The sequence below is a fragment of the Haemaphysalis longicornis genome, unplaced genomic scaffold, assembly GCF_048455015.1.
Source record: "Haemaphysalis longicornis isolate Haplotype H1 unplaced genomic scaffold, Haemaphysalis longicornis Haplotype H1 scaffold_3, whole genome shotgun sequence".
Lineage (NCBI taxonomy): Eukaryota > Metazoa > Arthropoda > Arachnida > Ixodida > Ixodidae > Haemaphysalis > Haemaphysalis longicornis.
In genome coordinates, this window is record NW_027526335.1 from 84,260,545 (window position 1) to 84,278,719 (window position 18,175).

General features: G+C 46.7%; 1 protein-coding gene across 2 annotated transcripts in view; it reads left to right on the plus strand.

Annotated features, from left to right (window-relative positions):
• Nucleotides 1-18,175, plus strand: part of LOC144174750 (uncharacterized) — a 99,667-nt gene that overhangs the window by 43,898 nt on the left and 37,594 nt on the right. The window contains exon 1 of one of the 2 annotated variants that reach the window (XM_077703594.1): nt 13,205-13,717. The exons of the other annotated variant lie outside the window; for it this stretch is intronic. Coding sequence (XP_077559720.1) covers nt 13,502-13,717 — 216 coding nt within the window. The 5' untranslated portion in view covers nt 13,205-13,501. Of the gene's footprint in view, nt 1-13,204; nt 13,718-18,175 lie in introns of those variants that run through there. 2 annotated transcript variants of the gene reach the window in all.

Sequence of the window (18,175 nt, forward strand, 5' to 3'; positions counted from 1 at the left end):
TGGTAAAGTGTGCTCGCAGCAGCGCCTCGGCAGCCTCGACTTCCCGGGGCGTTGTCTCTGTCGTGCAGTGAGTCGGCCGGGCTCGAATGTATCACGCGAAGATCACGCAGTCAGTCATGTGTGTGTAGAGCGCGGGGACGTGTGCGTGACTTCGGCCTCTTTGCGGTCGTTTGCCTCTGCGCTTATTTTTGAAATGCTTTCCTACAGCGGCACCCACTTCTATAAAGCATGCGCGAAGTGATACGCTTCATCGACGTCGTAAAGAGGTTATCTCGTTCATTTCAGAGCGTACGGCTGCTGTTGAGCCAGATACCTTGTTTCAAACACTCTTTCGCTGCGGCAGTTGAGTGCGATACCAGTGTCCCTCAGCTACGGGTACTGTAGGTCTCTGTTCTGGCTCTTGGACCGCTCTACTTGAACGTAATATGTGAAATCCAAACAGTCACGGTAACCAAACAAATGAAAAACAATCTCATCTCTCCTGGCCTTATTTGTAGTAGCCTGTAGGTTCCCTGTTTTTCTGTGGCAAAACGTGCGTTATCATGCCACGCCTTCCTATTGGCTTAGTTGAAAATGACGTAATGGAGCTTTTTTTTCAAACATATTCTTTCATCTCTGCCATAACAATATTGCTAAGCAGCTTTAAAGAGTTAGCCATGACATTATTTTGCAAGTTGCCTTGTAAGCACACATAAATGGTCATACTCAGTTCCAAATAAACGTTCAAATATTGTTCAAGCCATCGCCTCCTGTATTTTTACAATGCCAAACGCATCGCGTGCTTCCCAATGGGAGTGACTGGTACGCCTGCAGTGCCTATATTTCGCAAGGTGGGGCCCCGAGCTGAACCGGGATCGCGCAACCGTAACTAATTTCGAGAGTGGCTTGTGCCTGGTTGGCAAGGCAACCTATGTTTGAGATCACCGAAGGAGGGGGCGCCCCCGCCAGCGTCAGAAAACTCAGGCTCGCGGCGGAGCAAGTTTTGCCAACGTTGCCGCTTTCCACCACGCGTCGCGCCGGGATGAACCGGTCACGTGACTAAAGCGCTTGGAAGGCTACAGATTGGGGGAGAGTGGCCGGAGTAGGAGAGGGCTTGGTTGGCCGGTCCGGGCTGATGCGTTTGGCATCGTAAAAATACAGAAGGCTATGTTCAAGCCAAAGTAATGCTCAAAACATTCCCCAGAATTCAAAAATTCAAAATTACAGCGAAAAACACCACAAAAAGAAAGAGGACAAGCTAGAATTTTCGACACACACACGCACACGCACACGCACACACACACACACACACATTCACTAAAATTAAGTTCTCCCTTTTCCCTCCCATCCCAACTTTTCCCACATTAGGGGACATCCCCCACAATTGGTCAACATTGCTACGGAGCTCCGTGTGCCCGCACGCCCGCCTCACCACCCATGGCAGACTCCCGGCTGCTATAGAGATACCTACCCGTAGTACACGCGGTTGGGGAGGTCCGGTGAATTCGTAAACCTAACACTTCAACTTCGACGCACTTGCGTGCTTGAACCTGTTCACTACCAAAAATTTAGGCGGTGATTTAAGGTGACGCATCTCTCTTATTCATATATGTGGCATTATATGGGTAACTGTAACTAACTACAGAGAAATTATATCCTCTCGCGCGCTGTTTTTTCATATACGTTCTATACGCTATAGTAACGAAAGTGAACGTGATGTGACGTGCCTTCCTTTCTTTCTCCTTCCTTCTGTGTGTGTGAGAGGCTTCATCGCTGAGCTTCACCGTTACGCGGGAAGTGTACCCAAGGGGGGTGGGAGGAGAGAACGAAAAAAAAAAAAAAAAAAAAAGGCGGCATCCTGCCCTGCGAAAGTGGATGTCCAGCGCAGCTGTTATAAACCCCTACAAATGCTGATGGGGAGGGTAGGAAACGTTTTCGTTGTCTGGGCCGGCCTGTCGCTTACACTCTGCTTCTCTGGTGGAAAATGCTGGGTCCTGCCTAGCCTGACGCATGCGCTAGCCCTCGAATGACGTCAAACCCCTCCCCTTTGGGGAGCAGCTGCAAATCTAATCTTTACCAGAACACATGGTGAGGAGGGTGGGGGGGTCTCATTGTTTACCGGCGCCTTATCATCCATCATGCGGTTTCGATGCTTGTTTCGTGTGTTTTTTTTTATTTATTTACACGATTACTGAGCGCTATGCTGCACGCCTGATTAGCCTGACGCATGCGCTCGGCGTCTCGGGCGAGAACTGCTGGGCTCTGCATGGTTTTTTGTTCACGACACGAAACTTTCCGACAAACGAGAGGGGTAACAGCTTCGCTGTAGAATTCATCAGCCAGTCTACTCTGAAGCTTGAGTCCGGACGGTATGCGGCGTCCCCATACGACAACAGAAGAGAAGCGAAATTCGAAATGGCAGAAACGTAACCTGTCTCTACGACGGAACCGCAGCCCCGAGGAGCCGGAGGAGACTCGACCCACAAAGTACGCGTTGTGATCGTAGGTATGGCCGAAGCGGGTCGCACCGCGGCGGACCTTTGAGAAACCTTTGTAGTCTACGTCAGACCCTGCTGATTTCGAAAATTTGGACCATTGATGACTAGCCCACTCAAAACGCATATCGCAGCAGTTCAAGTGTAAATCAATATTTCATCCTGCAAATGGTGTGTATTGCTAACTATAGTCTACTTAAAACACGCATCCATTTGATGAGGCGCGTAAGCGTTAGGTCGAAACTATGTTTTGAACGGTGTGCGATTTTGTAAGCGACTGCGGAAGGCAACAATGGCGCGCACACGAACACGTTCTTTTTCCGCCTTACGTTACAGATCGCCTCGTACTTCAAAGACACGTGAATTTTTGTTCGCAGACAGTAAAAATACATGAAACCCCAGGCTTAAAACATCGTGCACGTGCACGTTTTGTCAACGTTTTGCGAACGTCCTCGTCAGGTGACGGAGATGATTGATTGGTCAGCATGCCCGGTCTTCGTTGCACCTAGCGTCACTAAATAAAGGCTTTTAGAGTAACGGCACTCTTTTCTCTCAGTGTTATGTGCCGCCAGGATTTTTATTGGTCGGTCGGCACCACGTGATATTTGTTTACACATGCGCGCAGCCATTTTGTTTTGGACGGCTCTCCTCTTTCTCTCTCTCTGCTGCGTGGACGCTAGAGCGGCCCGTCACAACCGGCGGCGGTTTCGTTAGGAGAGATGGCAACACTGCAAGCCAGAAACAAAATGGCCCCCATTCGCTTCCGGGTGCACGAAGTGGAGGAACTCTTAAGCGTAGCTTATTTAGTGACGCTAGTTGCACCCATGCAGCTGGGGTGCACCTCTGTCGCATCAAATCAAAGCAGATAAGAAGGACCTGCTCTCATCTCCATGTATCCCACGAGTGCTCTGCCGGCCGCGGTGATCTTCAGTTGCGTCCGCCACGAATGGAACTTTTTCCAGTAGCGTTCTGCGCTTGCGCGGGCTGCCGGTCCGCCATTCTTGGCAGTAGCCTCGGGCGAAATAAACATAAGGGCGCTCCTCAGCTTTCTGGGGTGTAGGCCCGTTCGTTACATGGCTTTTCATCATAGGCCGGTTCGTGATAGGCCGTTTGGTCACATAAGATCATTCGTTATAGGACATTTTGTAGCTTAGGAAAGTTGGTCACAGGAACGGTAAGACAAAATATGCGGTGTGTTTTACACGTAAGTGGTGATAAAGCATCACTCAATATTCTTTGTACATGTTGCGTAAAGGTTTCTGAGTAAGAGAGTGTAATTATAACTAATTTTGCGCACGTTATTTTCACAAACTACGTGACTCTCCCGATCCTTTTCAGCATTGTGGAGTTAAGTTTTGTACCCGTGTGACACTTTTCTTTTGGAAGGAGAAGTAAGATAAGAAATAAACAGCGAGTTAAACCAAAAATTAGTTTCAACCACCACGTGCAAAAAAGCAAAAGGAATGGCCAACCCACGAACGAAAAGAGTCAACCCGGTACGAATTGTCAGCGTTAAAGCCACTAGCACCCCCCCCCCTCCCCCATCTTCTCAAAATCCGCCCAAAATGAAAATTCCAGACGAAATTTCCAAGAACGAGAATGTCAGTGCTGCCACTTTCCCTGTTACGGCTATGACGAGTGGGCCTGTTCCCATGGAGCGTGCTCAACCCAGCCGCAACACTGAAACGGGGGCGCGGGTTGTTCTTTGTGGGCCGTCTTCCAAGAACTTTATTACGCTACGTCCCTGCCTCACTTTTCTGTCTAGGGTTGTTGGACTCGTATCTACATTCTTGATCAACCCAGGTCACCCTACTCACCCACTCTGGCTTGCATTCTTTGCTGAACTCTTCCAGATGCAGGGCCGAAAAAAGAAAACACGTGCCTCGCCCTTCTATTTTGAGTCGAACCATCCTACCTACTTCGCTGACACCTACATGCGCTCAAAAAAAAAAAAAAAAAAGAACGTAGGCATTTGTTTTGTGCACCTATGACTATTTTCCATTTGTCGAACGGGCCTATGACGAATGGTCATAGCCAAACGACCTATTAACCCACCGCGGTGGCTCCGAATTTGTCAGTTCAAATAACTTTCCGCAAGTACCCACCGCGGCGGCTCAGTGGCTGAGGCGTTGCGCTGCTGAGCACGAGGTCGCGGGTTCGATTCCCGGCCGCGGCGGCCGCTTTTCTGATGGAGGCGAAAAGCAAAAACGCCCGTGTGTATGAGATTTCGGCGCACATCAAAGATACCCAGGTGGTCAAAATTAATCCGGAGCCCTCCATTACGGCGCGCCTCATCGCCGGCGTTGCGTCGGCGCGTTAAACCCTACTATCAATCAATCAAACGGCCTATTACGAACCGGCCTATGACGAAACGCAATGTGACGAACAAGCCGAATCCCAGCTTTCTGCTTGTGAAGCTACCTTGCTTTTCACCAAGCCTTTTACCTACCATGCTTTTTACCAAGCTTTTTATTTTTTCCTCTTCCGACAGCTCGTGGTGGGTTGGTACGTGTACACAAAAAAGGCGTTCTAAGGAATGAGGCAGACGTTTGAGGCTGACCACGGTGCGAGCACATGGAGGGAGTAACGAAAACGAAAAGTAAAGAAAAAGGGGCGACTTTACCACTGCAGATTAGCCAAAGGAACGTGTTTCTGCTACTGTGACGTCCACGTGCTAGGAACGGGTGACGGGTAGGTGCGGGAGGGACTGCAGGACCAGGATATTGTGCGCACGAGTTCTCCGAAAGCCCGACTTTTTTCGGGGCATGCCTTACTGCAATATTTAGTTCGCCGTGGCAGCCTCAGGAGCACCGCTATTGGAAAAACGTCCTTCGTTGTCCTTCGTTGTGGCGCGCCAGGGTGGCAGGAAGATTTCAACCAGAACCTGCAAAAAAAGCAAAAGGAAAGGCCAACCAACCAAATGCCAAAGGCACTTATCGGAGTTGAAGCAGTCAACAACCCCCCCCCCCCCCTCCCCCCGTTCTTCTCGACATCCGCCCGAAATGAAACTTCCAGCCGAATTTTCCAAGAACGAGAAGGTCGGTCCTACCACTTTCCCTATCACGGGACCACTTAGAAGCAGTTTTTTCATGACGAGTCGGCTGTGCCGAGTGGGCCTGTTCATGCATGCAGAACTTTATTAGGCTGCGTCCCTGCCCGAATTTTCTGTCTAGGGTTGTTGAACTCTATCCATATTCTTGATCAACCCAGGTCACCCTACTTGCCCCCTTTGGATTGCATTCTGTGCGTAACTTTCCCAGGTGTACGGCCGAAAAGAGGTAAAAAAAAAACATGTATGCCTCGCTTCTAACTTTTGAAAAGAACCGTCCTACCTACTTCGCTGATACCCACATGTATACAGAAAAAAAGCACGTGGACATTCGTTTTGTGCACCTATGACGAACTTTCCAATGTGTCGAACCGGCCTATGACGAATGATCATATGTGGCCAAACGGCCTATTACGAACCGTCCTATGACGAAAGGCCATGTTACGAACGGGCCGTATCCCCAGGAGGGTGAGTGGTGATTTGTGTTATCTAGACCTTCAATGTTTTTTGTTTGTTTTTTTCTGGTCATGCAACTACCGCCCACGTTTCTTTTGTGGACAAAGGCTGTTGCGAGGGGAATCAGAGAAGATCGGAGAGCATCAAACTGCCACCGCTGCTCCGCACTCTCCAAAAAAACAGGTCGTGGCACTTACTAACAACACTAAACAGTTACTTTGCACAGTATCCACTAGGTACTTAGTGCTACTTAGTACTAGGTACTGGCCATGCATAACCTAGTAAAAAACTACGCGTGACAGTGCGGATAGGCTGAGCGCGCAGCCCGAAATGGACACATTAACACGCACATGTCACATCTAGACAAGAAATTGAGCAAGAAAACCAACGGGCTGCACGAAGAGAGCGAGTATAACTTTTTTTTTTGGTAACACTAGTTTTATTCACATATACACACACGGCCACATGAAGTGATTGCAGAGGTTTCACAGTACAGAAAAACATAACTATGCGCACACCAAGAAATAAACGCGTTCGGGAACTGCAAGCCAAGACAAGCGCCAGCATGTTTCGCCAGGGAAGCGAAAGCCAGTCGAAGGCAATGTCAGCAAAGCCGCATAGTGCTGGCGAAATTTGCTGGAAGATTTCCAAATCGGCTCTGGTGTCATTTGTTTTCAGTTGAAGGGAACGGGGTAGGGGCAAGGTGATGGACATCGAGGTTTTGGAGAAAAGTCGTTAACGGGCAGAACTTCCAACCATCAGATCGAGTCCCATCACCTCATAACTTAGTTACCGTAGAAATACATCTGCTTTATTGCTTTTATGGCCATCAGCGGAACGTGCTTGTCGCAAAAATCAAATATTTTAGCGATAATTTTAGCTTGTGCATTTTAATTTGAGCATATACAACTCAGCGTGTGGATCTTCAAAGACTATTTAATCGAAATTTGGAGTGGAAAAGTGGTCTAATTATTATGTTCAATAATTCGTGGAATTTTGTTACTATCAGTTAATGTTAGTAACAAACAAGCAGTTGTTACTAAGTGCGCGATCTAGACTAGTAGCGATAGCATGTTAGTGGCAGGACTATACGTACCGTTCTGGGGTAGCAAAGTTCGCAAGGAGTTAGTAAATACAGCCCGTTGCTATCTCTGTACTAGCATTTTTGTTAAGAGTGCGTGCGTGTCTCCCCGCGGCAGAACTCTTAACCCGAAGTTCGTCGGCCCGCGTTGTTAGTAGGCTGTAGCTGTGCCCTCAAGGTTGCTACAGAACTAAGCTGGCATGAATGCCTTATAACTGCAGCATTTACGGAGAATCCGTATCAGACGGAACGCGCTCAAAACTATAGGTTAATTGGTGACTGGGTTTACGGTTCTGAGAAATTTCTCAGCAGCACCCACGCGGGGGGTCTAGGTCTTTTCGGTACAGGGCGCTTCGGTACAGTCTTTTCGGTACACGGACATTTTGGGACACGGGCGTTTCGGGGCACGCGCGTTTCGGTACATGACATTTCGGTACAGGGCGGTTCGGTAGAGCTCGTTTCGGTACAGGGCGGTTCGGTATACCTCGTTTCGGTCATTTGAACACGTTTTTTTGTACCTGCCCTAAGCAGAGCTCGTATTAAACGAAGAGTATAACACATAGGCATATTAGTCCTTTTCGGTAAGATGACACGTAATCACCCCGCTACAAAGGGGAAACTAATAGCAATCATCAATAATCACCATCGGTACGAAAACGAATTCGAGCGAGCGTTTGAGGCAGCAAAATTCGCGTGCGTTTTTAACCTTGGAGTTGCAAGGACGCAAATAGAACCTGTCTATTACAACGGGTGTTGCTCGTATTTCTGCGTTATTTTAGGCCAGTAAGAATTTATGTGGCCTTGCCAAAAAATGCCTATCTATTTGCGCAACAGTAGCCAGTTAAAAAATATACCTCAATCATTACTTCGCTTCATTAGCGAAAGGATCACCATGTATTTTCTCTCGCTTATTTTATCAATAATCAGCGACAGTAACTATTTTTTGCACTTTCCAGAAACTACAATAGCAGCTGAGTATTTAAGCGCCGCCGCAGGGGCAATTGAACCTGTATGTAATGACGAAGAAGGTCTTGCAATATTTTGGCATTCCGTATTTGTGGGCGTTGCTTTCTCCTGATACCGCAATGCACGCATTATCAATTCGTTACCAAAGGCACCTGTTGTACATTGTCGCACCCTTCCGTCCAGGCCTTATCGTCGTTAGCAGTTACTACGCTGGGTTTACTGTTTTCGTGAAGTGGAAGCTGAAAAGGAAAGTATAATATTTAAAGATGTCTGCAATATTTTCTGCAACCTACTTAGAAATATTTTTGCAAGGACTAGTGGCTTGTAATTTTCAGCGTTCTGCCGGAAATTAAACTTGCCGTGATCTGGTCGGGTTTTATTCCTATCACAGATAATGGCACCTTCAACTCCACACCATCAGTATTTTTTTAAAGACGATAGTCTTTCTTGGGCTCATTAAACGCGGAAAATTTGGCCTCTGTATGTCAGTTTGCCTGCCTGTCTCCACGCCCCTCGGTTCAGCCGTCCGGCCAAAGTTATTGCAGAGGTTGAACGATCCGTTTACAGGTAGCATTTTATAAACGCGTTGTTGATTAACGTGCCGTGGCTGTGTTGATTAGCTCACGTCATACATTCTCGGGTACTTCAAACACATCGCGGCCGGAAAGGCTGCGGATCTGTCAGTCTGATCTGGTTACAAGCCCTCCCTTAAACAGTAAATAAATAAAAAAAAAAAGAAATTCGGAAATCATTGCGAGAAACTTCTCCTTTTACTATTTTCTAAACCTTCGCTCCCCCTCCCCCCACAGCTACACAAAAACTGCTTACCTAGAATAACCACCCCTGTGATTTTAACGGTCGAAATTTTTGTGTGGGCTTTTCAAAATTCACTTTCGTTGAACTTTTTTTTTAATTTCATAAATGGACAGCTCCAATCTGTTATTCTCAGAGTTGCTGAAACAATTTGAACCTAGGGATAGTTCGTTGATTTTCCGTCTCGCACGCCTTTGCCCTCCTCTTTCGGGTACGAGACTTCCCGTCGACAAAGCCATGAAGACCAAAGTTTGAAGTATAGCAAAAACGTTTGTGCGCATTTATTTACATTCGTACAAAATAATAAAAAGGGGAAAGCATTGGGATCGACTACCAGGGAATGAATCCCTCTTCGGCGAAGCCGATGGGGCAGCGCACCCTCCGCAAAAATACAGATATACTCAAACTTTCGTCCTCTCGCGGGGAAGGATTTTTCAACTACACCCTCGCGTTTCCCATCCACGTCGTCGCCCGCGTGATCGCTTTCGCTTCGGCGCACTCTGCGAAAAATAGCGTGCCTTGGCACCCCGAATGGGTTGCCATGGCTAGCTGAAGCTGCAGCGCGTAATTAGCGGCACGAATGGCCGTGGGGGCCCGATCTAAGGGCGAGCGTTACAGGCGAGCTTCCGCAAAAGCAGGTCACCCTCGTTCCCTACTTCCCGTGCGTCGAGAGGAATTCAGGGAAGACAGGTGGCTGACCCCCAGGGCGAGCGTCCATCCTGACTCTGCAGACCCTACGGTCCAGAATTTAAAAAAATTACAGTGCACCAACATATCAGTTCGTTTTTGTTTTGGTTTATTTTTGGACAGGATCTTTACGATCACGTTTTTAAAGACGATATCTGGGCTTGTATTGTGATTATTTAACGCCTACTTATGAATCCGCATACTTTTTAAGTGATTTCTCCTGTAAATATTTGTTGAGGGTAGTATCCTCTTTCATTTGTTTACTTTTCGCATATATGTACTTTGAATCGACTTTTTGAATTACTTAAAGACATTCTTTAATTTTTTTTTCTTTCTGAGTCGCGAAGTCCTTTTTCACGAATGTACGGAATGTGAGCGTCAGAGAGATACCAATGAGCCGCAATCCAACGTCGCTCCTTTCGGGAACGCTGCTTTGACGTGCATCATTGCTGCGGAAAATATTTCTTACGCACTAAGCGCTCTTCCCTGCTGTTAAACTAAGTAAACACCTATCTTATAAATAAGAATAAAAGGGTTTAACAGTGCAGTTAAAAACAAATTATCACTCGGAATAGTAGCGCTAAAGTGTTAGACTGGGTTTTTCACTTACAGCATCCCATGCGATTTGAGTTGCACCGGCTCATTATAACCTCCGGCATGCCTGTTGCAATCGGCACTTGTTTTTTTTTTTTTTGTTTATATATATACCACGGGTAATGTCGCGCCGAAACCTGCTTCTGGGAACATAATTTTAATTGTAAATGTTGAGCGGCTCAAAAAAGTACTGATGGTGGGGAGGTGCAGGTGACATCGGTGTCAGATCACGACCGTATTATTGGAATTGCACTCTCCGGCAAAACGCTAAGAATTACAGATGAGCAGGTGATGTATGCTGCAGAAAATATTGCAAAGTGCTTTCAACGTCATTACACATGTAGCATTTCCAACTTTTGATTCGCAAGCACAATAAACCCGCTGCAGTCCCTGCTAACGTATACGACTAAGTTGGTACGGAAGCGTGCGGCAAGATACAATAGTACATTCCGTACTGCATTGCTAATAACGCCTCAAGTACTTGCGTTATCAGAAGAAAGCAACGCACACAAATGCAGAATGCCAAGAAATTGCAACCTCTTCGTCATTACATTATAAAATCGCGGGTTCCATTCCCGGTGCGGTGGCCCTCATTTACACAAGCCGTTGTCGTAATGACTCCGCAAAGGGCAAAAAGAAAATAGTTACTCTCACACATTTTCGAAAGAAAAAAAAAGCAAATGATAATAAGTCGCCAAAAAACGAGTGAAAAACACAATGATACTGCCACTTATTTCTTATATAAAATACTGGGGATAATAGTTCGCTAAAAAAAAACAAAATAATGAACAATTAGATTTTATAAATGCTACAAATGTCCCAGCTAATATTTAACACATAAACCGACGTTTTTTTTTTTCTGGCGAGGCCGTATAACCATCTCCATTCCTAAAATAACGCACAATTGCGAACAAGAACGTAACGCGCGTGTCCCGAAACGCCCGTGTCCCGGAAGGTCCTTGTCCCCAGAAGACCGTACCGAAACGCCCTGTAGCGAAACGTCCTATACCGAAAAGACCAGAGCCGCCACGCGGGAGAGATTTTAGGGTAAGTTGGGTTCGTGGTGCTTTGAATCCTTCCGTGACACTTGACCACGCGCTGTTCATTGCCTTGTGCAGGTGCACATCTGAACCTTGAAACTCGATTTCGCAGCGCGGCGCTGGAAGTTGTGGAAATCGCGTCGTTCGGTTCCAGGGAAAATCCACGCACCGTGAAGTTCTTAATGGCTTCGCGTGGTGCTCCGTGCCTGCATTCCATATGCACCGATTCGTGGAGACACTTTTTTTTTTTTATAAGCCAAGCATGAGGTGGTTTATACTGAGTGAAATGCGGAACTAAATTCTCCCGCGTGTTAGGAATCAGCCTTGTAGGAAAAGCACGGGAGACATTTCAACGCTGTTCGAAAGTAAAACAAGTCCGGGCAAGTCTTTCCAGTTTCGACGAAGGTTACTTTTGTGAGGGCCGCTCCCACTACCAATCACGTGGACAACGCAGGAAGGCAACACACAGCAGGTTCGCGCACTAATCCTGACTAACCTCTGGTCAACGGTGTTTTTTTTTTTTTTTTTATGGTGAATACGTGGAATCCAATAAAACCGAAACAGCTTCGCTGGGTAATCTGTCACTGTACTAATTGTTCACACCACCGTTGTGTTTTTCGTTTATTTTGACGACGGTCGCTAAAGATCCCGGTAAAACTGGCCATAATAACTTTTCTATAATAGGAAATAAAAAAAAAACACAACCAAAATAAAACACGCGCGCCAACACAAGGCTGCGCTTTGGGTGAAATTCGGTAAAATTTTCCGCGCAATATGGGGAGCCGTGTATTTTTTTTTTTTCTCTCAATTGGTGTCGTTTCGCGAGCACAGTTCACATATGCATAGCAAACCATGTATGGTAGCAGGTCGAAAGGCGTTAATGCCACCGGACTCATACCTATCTTCCTCCCGAGGTTTTCATGTACTAATGTAAAATCACAATATTTGTTGGGCTGTGACACTTACAACAATGAGTTTTGAGCGGTGTTCTACCAAGTTGCGGAAAACATACACGATAATTATATGTAATAAACGGGATACCTTATTCTACGTTCAAAACGCTATGAAATTTCAACGCGCTATATTGATTTACTTTATTAAATGGTAAGAATGAGATGAGACTCCTGAGTACTCCGGTATGAAAGCTTATAAGTTGAGGTATGTACGTGGAATGTGTTGTATGCCTTAATTTCCGCAAACCGCAGATCGAAATTTGGGGGCATCGAATCGCGTATTTTTAAGATAGTATCATGAAGCTATACTGCGAAGCATACAGTTGCTTATGGACTTCTTTTCCCGTTTTGTATACTCTGTTCATTCTAAGTACAACGTGCTTAAAAAATGTTTTGCAGTGGATTACCTGCTGTAATTTTATCTAAAAGTGTTTTCTTAACTTCGTTAGCCTTGAATTAGTTGTTGTGACGAGCAAGCAATGATTTTGTTGGATATTTACTATAGATATCTCCTGCGCACGCACGCTCACACAGATTATATTTATAAATACATGTATATCATACGTGCAGTCTGTGTTCGTGCGTGCGTGTGTGCGTAACTACGCACCTTAATGGCGACTTCGCGGAAATCAGGAACAGAGCGACTTTTCTAGGCACACGGTGGCAAAACGAGCCTGTCTGGTGCGAAGGCTGGCGAACAAAAAGACGTTGAAAATTCTCCAAAGGAGCTTTCCAACGCCAGAAGCACCCAAGTTCCCGCGAAATAAGCATCTTTGCGTAAACACGGCTGCGTATCACGATATAATACCTCGGCGGTATCCGTCGGAAACAAAAGACGGAAACAGCACCGTCCAACACCAACACCCTTCGAGAAAGAGTGCGCCACAATCTTCACACAAAGCAAACACATTCTATCAGGCGATCACCACCACCACCACCACGCGGCAGCGGCGACACCACCGCACCAGCTGAAAGAGATGAGGAGGAAAGAGGGAAGCGCCTCCTCCACCGCCAATCAGAGAGGAGGGCCGCTCGTCCGCACTGAGAGGAGGAAGAGCGGCGCGCGCGAATCGCTAGATGGAGAGGAGGCACGTCCCGAGTCATCCGGGCGCTGGAACAGCCGTACCGACGAGCACGAAGCAAACAAGAAGGGCCATTCAAGCGTCGAACGACGCGCCGCGAAGTTCTCCGCGAGTGCGTGCTCGTGGTTCTCGCCGGTGGGCGCGCCTGACACGCGGTCCCCTAGCCCGGACTCCACCACGCACGTGCGAGTGCGTGACGACGAAACCTCGACCACGGTGACGGGGCGTGATAGTGCCGTCGTCTCCTCTCCGCTCACCGATCGACGGCCGTCCGCTGGCCAGGGAGGAGCTCGCGCATGCCGGCCTATGGAGTCCCCCGGTGCAGTTGTGCTTGCGGCGCTAACGGATGCCGCGGCGCCGCGACCGGGTGTGGACGACGCGTCCTTGTGCGATGACGCTGTCTTCGAAGAGGACCAGATTGTGCCCGATTGTAGCCTGCCCGCGTTGCCGACCCTCAAGAGCGACTGCATGTTGCAGGACGTTGCCCCGCCGCCTACCGCTGAGCCCCGCTGGAAAGCTCAGGTAACGAGCGATCGACAACCCTTTCCCCTTTTGTGCCAGCATGCGCGCTCGTCGCATTGTTACGAGCATTCAGTAATAGTTTAGAAGCGGCGGATTGTGGCAGGTTTATGCCAGACGCGCAACTTATAGTGTCCACGTCGTGACGTTTGATAAGGAAGAAGCGCGCGAGTTCTACTTCGGAGCAGGCGATAATTTTCTTCTTAATTTAAGCTGATTACATTTGCTGTAATGCTGAAAGGATGCTCCGAATCCCGCAGTCGATGTCGATATTCGCGTAGGGATGAAATCAGCCGATGCAATGGCGTTGGAAACGCCTCCATGACGCCGACTCGTGCAATCGTGATTTATCGAGCCTCGCCTGATAGCGCGAAAAAAAAAATAAAACACTTGCTCTTCATTTACAGGCTGCCTAATGGTCGAATGACACACCTGCTGTGTAGAATCAAGTGTTCTTATCTAGGCGCACATTTTGATTGGCGCCCATACGAAGCTGTACTCGGATCCGTCGGACAGGCTGACCGTGAACCCCAAGCTCGTCGCTATCTGCTAGAGGCAATACCTCACAGCATATGCATTTCCATTGGACTTCAGTATCTGCACTCCGATATCCAATTGCGTGAGACTGAGAAAAAAGACGGAGGCCTCTGTAAGTCATTCTGCATAAAGTACAGCCTCCGTGGCTGGCAGTCGATCTCGCGACATCTTGTGTAGCATTGCAGACCCTCAATTGGCACTCTGCCACCGGTGGTACAGCACTGGTGATAAACTTGTGGGGTACACTATTCGGGACTGCAAACTGGCTTTTCTTACAAGCTCTATAGCTGGTGTGCAAAGCGCTTAAACTTGGAACATTAGCAACGGGAACCAGAAAGACAACAACACAGCACGAAGCGAGACTATCAATTGGTTGATTTACACATATGGAACATTTACATACGCTACTTGTTTCCAAAAAAACAAAAACTTCTTAAAACGTGTAACATGTGATCGGTGGTTATCACACGTATTTTAAGAAATTTTGGTTTTTGCAAACTAGTACAGTGGACTCCGCTTAACTCTTTCGGGACCGCCGGAAAAAGTGATGAAAAAGGGAGGTCTCGGTAAAAATTTTTTATTACATGAAGCAAAGATACCATCCTGCTTTAGCATATACCAAAATGCAGCTAATTATATGTTCTTTGACATACAATACCGTGTTTTACTTAAACACTGACGATAGCACCATGAAAAAATCAGAAAGTAAGAACTTCGCCAAAAAACTACTGAAAAAGATAGAAAAAAGCGTAAATCTAAGAATAATTAAAAAGAATAAAATTATTTCAGGATATACAAAATCTAACACAATGCTTTGTTTATTCATCACGAAAGTTTGATGCGGCTAGGTGTAACTGGTGTTTCGTTTTGTGTGTGATTTCTTTGGCACTAGGGCCATGGCTACGTCGTCGCCCAGGTACACGCCGGGCTCTCGGCTCGGCGAAAACTTGATCCGTTTCTGCGCTGGTGGCAGGAGATCACCACAATAGGTAGTTAACGCCCTAGCGAACAGATATAAACTAGCCAGAACATATTTCGAGCGCACATACCTACTCCAGAGCCAATTGAAACCGAAACCAACACCCACCTTTGAGCGCGATTCATGTTCCAGGCTGATCGACACCCGAATCCTCACTTAAGCTGAAATGCGATCTCTAAAGTCGCATTTCGACTCTTCACTGCCACTCTCATCGTCAAAATCCACAGTAGAAGGCGAAGATATGCGAGACGAGACGACGCGGATCTCTTATCGCGCTCGCGCGTGAGTATGTTTACATTCGGAACCACCGCCCGTCAGAATAAAATATCTGATGCGTTGCCGCCTGGCGATAAAAAAAGAAACTTCACAAAAGAGAAAACTATAGTTTTCAAACTATCTCCTAGATGTCGCTAGGTGTTCCATCGAGCGAAAATTTTTATTCTGCAGGCTCGCGAAACCATCGATCATATGTGACCGATGGCCTATAGGAGCGGTCCCGAAAGAGTTAACACGAATTTCTGATAGTACGAACAAATTTTTGTGGTCCCTTCGAGTTCGTCTTAACGGGAGTCTACTGTATTATGTATATATATATATATATATATATATATATATATATATATATATATATATATATATATATATATAGATGTGTGTGTGTGTGTAACTAAACAAGTTGTTAGTGGCGCTTCTTCCTGTGTTATCTTTCTGGTCCCTGTTACGGCTCTAAGTATAAGCGCTTGCAGCCCCTGATAAGTGCGATATACCTCATAAAAGCCAGTAGGATATTTTTTGTGCACTGCAGTGTGAACGTTGAAACGCTCCAAATAAACGGATATTTCCGCGCATACTTCATTTCAATTCAAAGAAAATGAACTTTGGGCGCTAAAGCTTCCGAGCGAAACCCGTCGGATAGCAGGCGCGCCGTAACGACGCCATATTTGGCTCTGAACCTTCCCGGGGAATTATATTGATCTCGATGGTGTCAGTAGCCGCAGCAAGAATTTTTATTGAAAATTCATCACACTCAGTCATAGCTTCCGCGAGTACTGAAATCGCCAAAAACGATTGGTCAATTTGTAATGAATTTGACTTTTCTGCTACCGGTACGGCCCACATTTGCAATGTCTGCCCTAGCGCTTATGTTGATTATCTTTGCACCCGGTAACAATGACGTTCTTGCTTAATCCGGACCCCTTGAGGCACGTTCTAAGGAGGTGTTTTTTGGGGGGCTACACCGCAAATTCGAATTGCGACGGCTGCGCACGCTATAGAATACCAGCGCATGACATCGTTGCATACATTACGTGCAAGATTTATTCCAATTTTTAGACGCCCGTTATACCTGCTTTCTTTACTTTGTGAGCATATATCGCTCTTATAGGACATGCGTCAGCATATGGGGCATTGTATTAATTTCCTAACTGGCTCGAACACCCAGGTGCCTTGATTTCCACGCAGCCCGCCAAAAATTATTGTTTCTCAACTATATTGGGATTAGGCATATTAATGTACCTTCACCTTGTTCGATTATTTTCTGTTTTTCAAACGCTGAAGGTATTATGAAGTATTTTCGCGAGAGGTTTTGCTGCGTGCGCCCTAAGGTTGCGGTGCACGACATTCCTCGTCTTGGCTTCAGAGGTACGACTAAACATCAGTGTATTTCATAATGAGACGAATCACTTTACTCCTCCATACTCCACTCCTACATCTACTGTGGAGCAGCATGAACTTCCATGCTTGTGCAGGGGGTTTGCGCACCCCTGCAACCCAACAACGCACGAATGTCTCCCTCACGGAACACGCGTTTATACCACCGTCCAGCATAGCCCAACCAGACATCATTCAGATGCATGGCCTGGCAATCTGAAGTCGGAAGCGTTGGTAAGGTGCATATCATAACGCTCATCTTCCCAAGAAGTGATATCATAGCTATAAGTGAGGCCCAAAGAAAGCGATCGCCATCGCGAACGTTATTGACAAGTATCCGCATATCAGCGAAGAAAAAAAAAATGATCAAACCTCGTCTTTCTGATGGAATTTTACCTGATGATGATGGTGATGCAGTGGTGCCTTTCCCTTTGAAACGGGTGACCGTTGCAGTGACGGCCTGGCAAAAAAGAAGAACACGAAAACAAAAATTCACAACTACACAGGTGTAGTCCAGGAAGAGTGGCTGGCTTTGCACCCTCAACGCCACCCCCCCAATTGTCACAGACACTTCTTCCCCGCGCTCCCTGGTGGAGCACAAAATGAAGCCTAATGGTTCCCTCTTCGTTCCTGTCTCGTCCGTCGACCCATTCGGCGTAACTGGGTTTTCGTAGGTCCAGCTATGAGCACGGCCCCAGCGACAACTGTTCTTCTGTAGATACGATTGAGCATATTTTATTAGAATGTGTGGCCTACTTGGCACCAAGATCCCGTTTTTTTTTTTTTTTTTAAGATATTGAATGCCTAGATCAAGGGCCGGTAACTGAAAACTATCCTAGGACCATGGACTTGTCCCTCACAGCAGCGTCAAGTTCCAAAAAGTTTGTTTGCTTATTTGGGGGACACTGGTCACATTTTAAAATTGTGAACTTTGTGACACAATCTAGAAAATAGTCGGTCAAGCCACACCAGTGTTTTTTTTTTCTGCTCACCTCTTTCTAGGGCCAGTTTTCCCTCCATACCCAACCCCTACAGAGAAGCATGTAAGCGATTGCAAAAGCCGACAAAACTCTCTGCTCTTTCAATAAAGAGCCTTCTCTATCTATCTTAACCATGAACATACATTGGCATCTCTCTCTCTCTCTCTCTCTCTCTCTCTCTCTCTCTCTCTCTCTCTCTCTCTCTCTCTCTCTCTCTCTCTCTCTCTCTCTCTCTCTCTCTCTCTCTCTCTCGTTTTCGGGAATTAACGTTTTCAGGGAAAGTTTACAACCCATCACTGTTGGTATACAACGAGG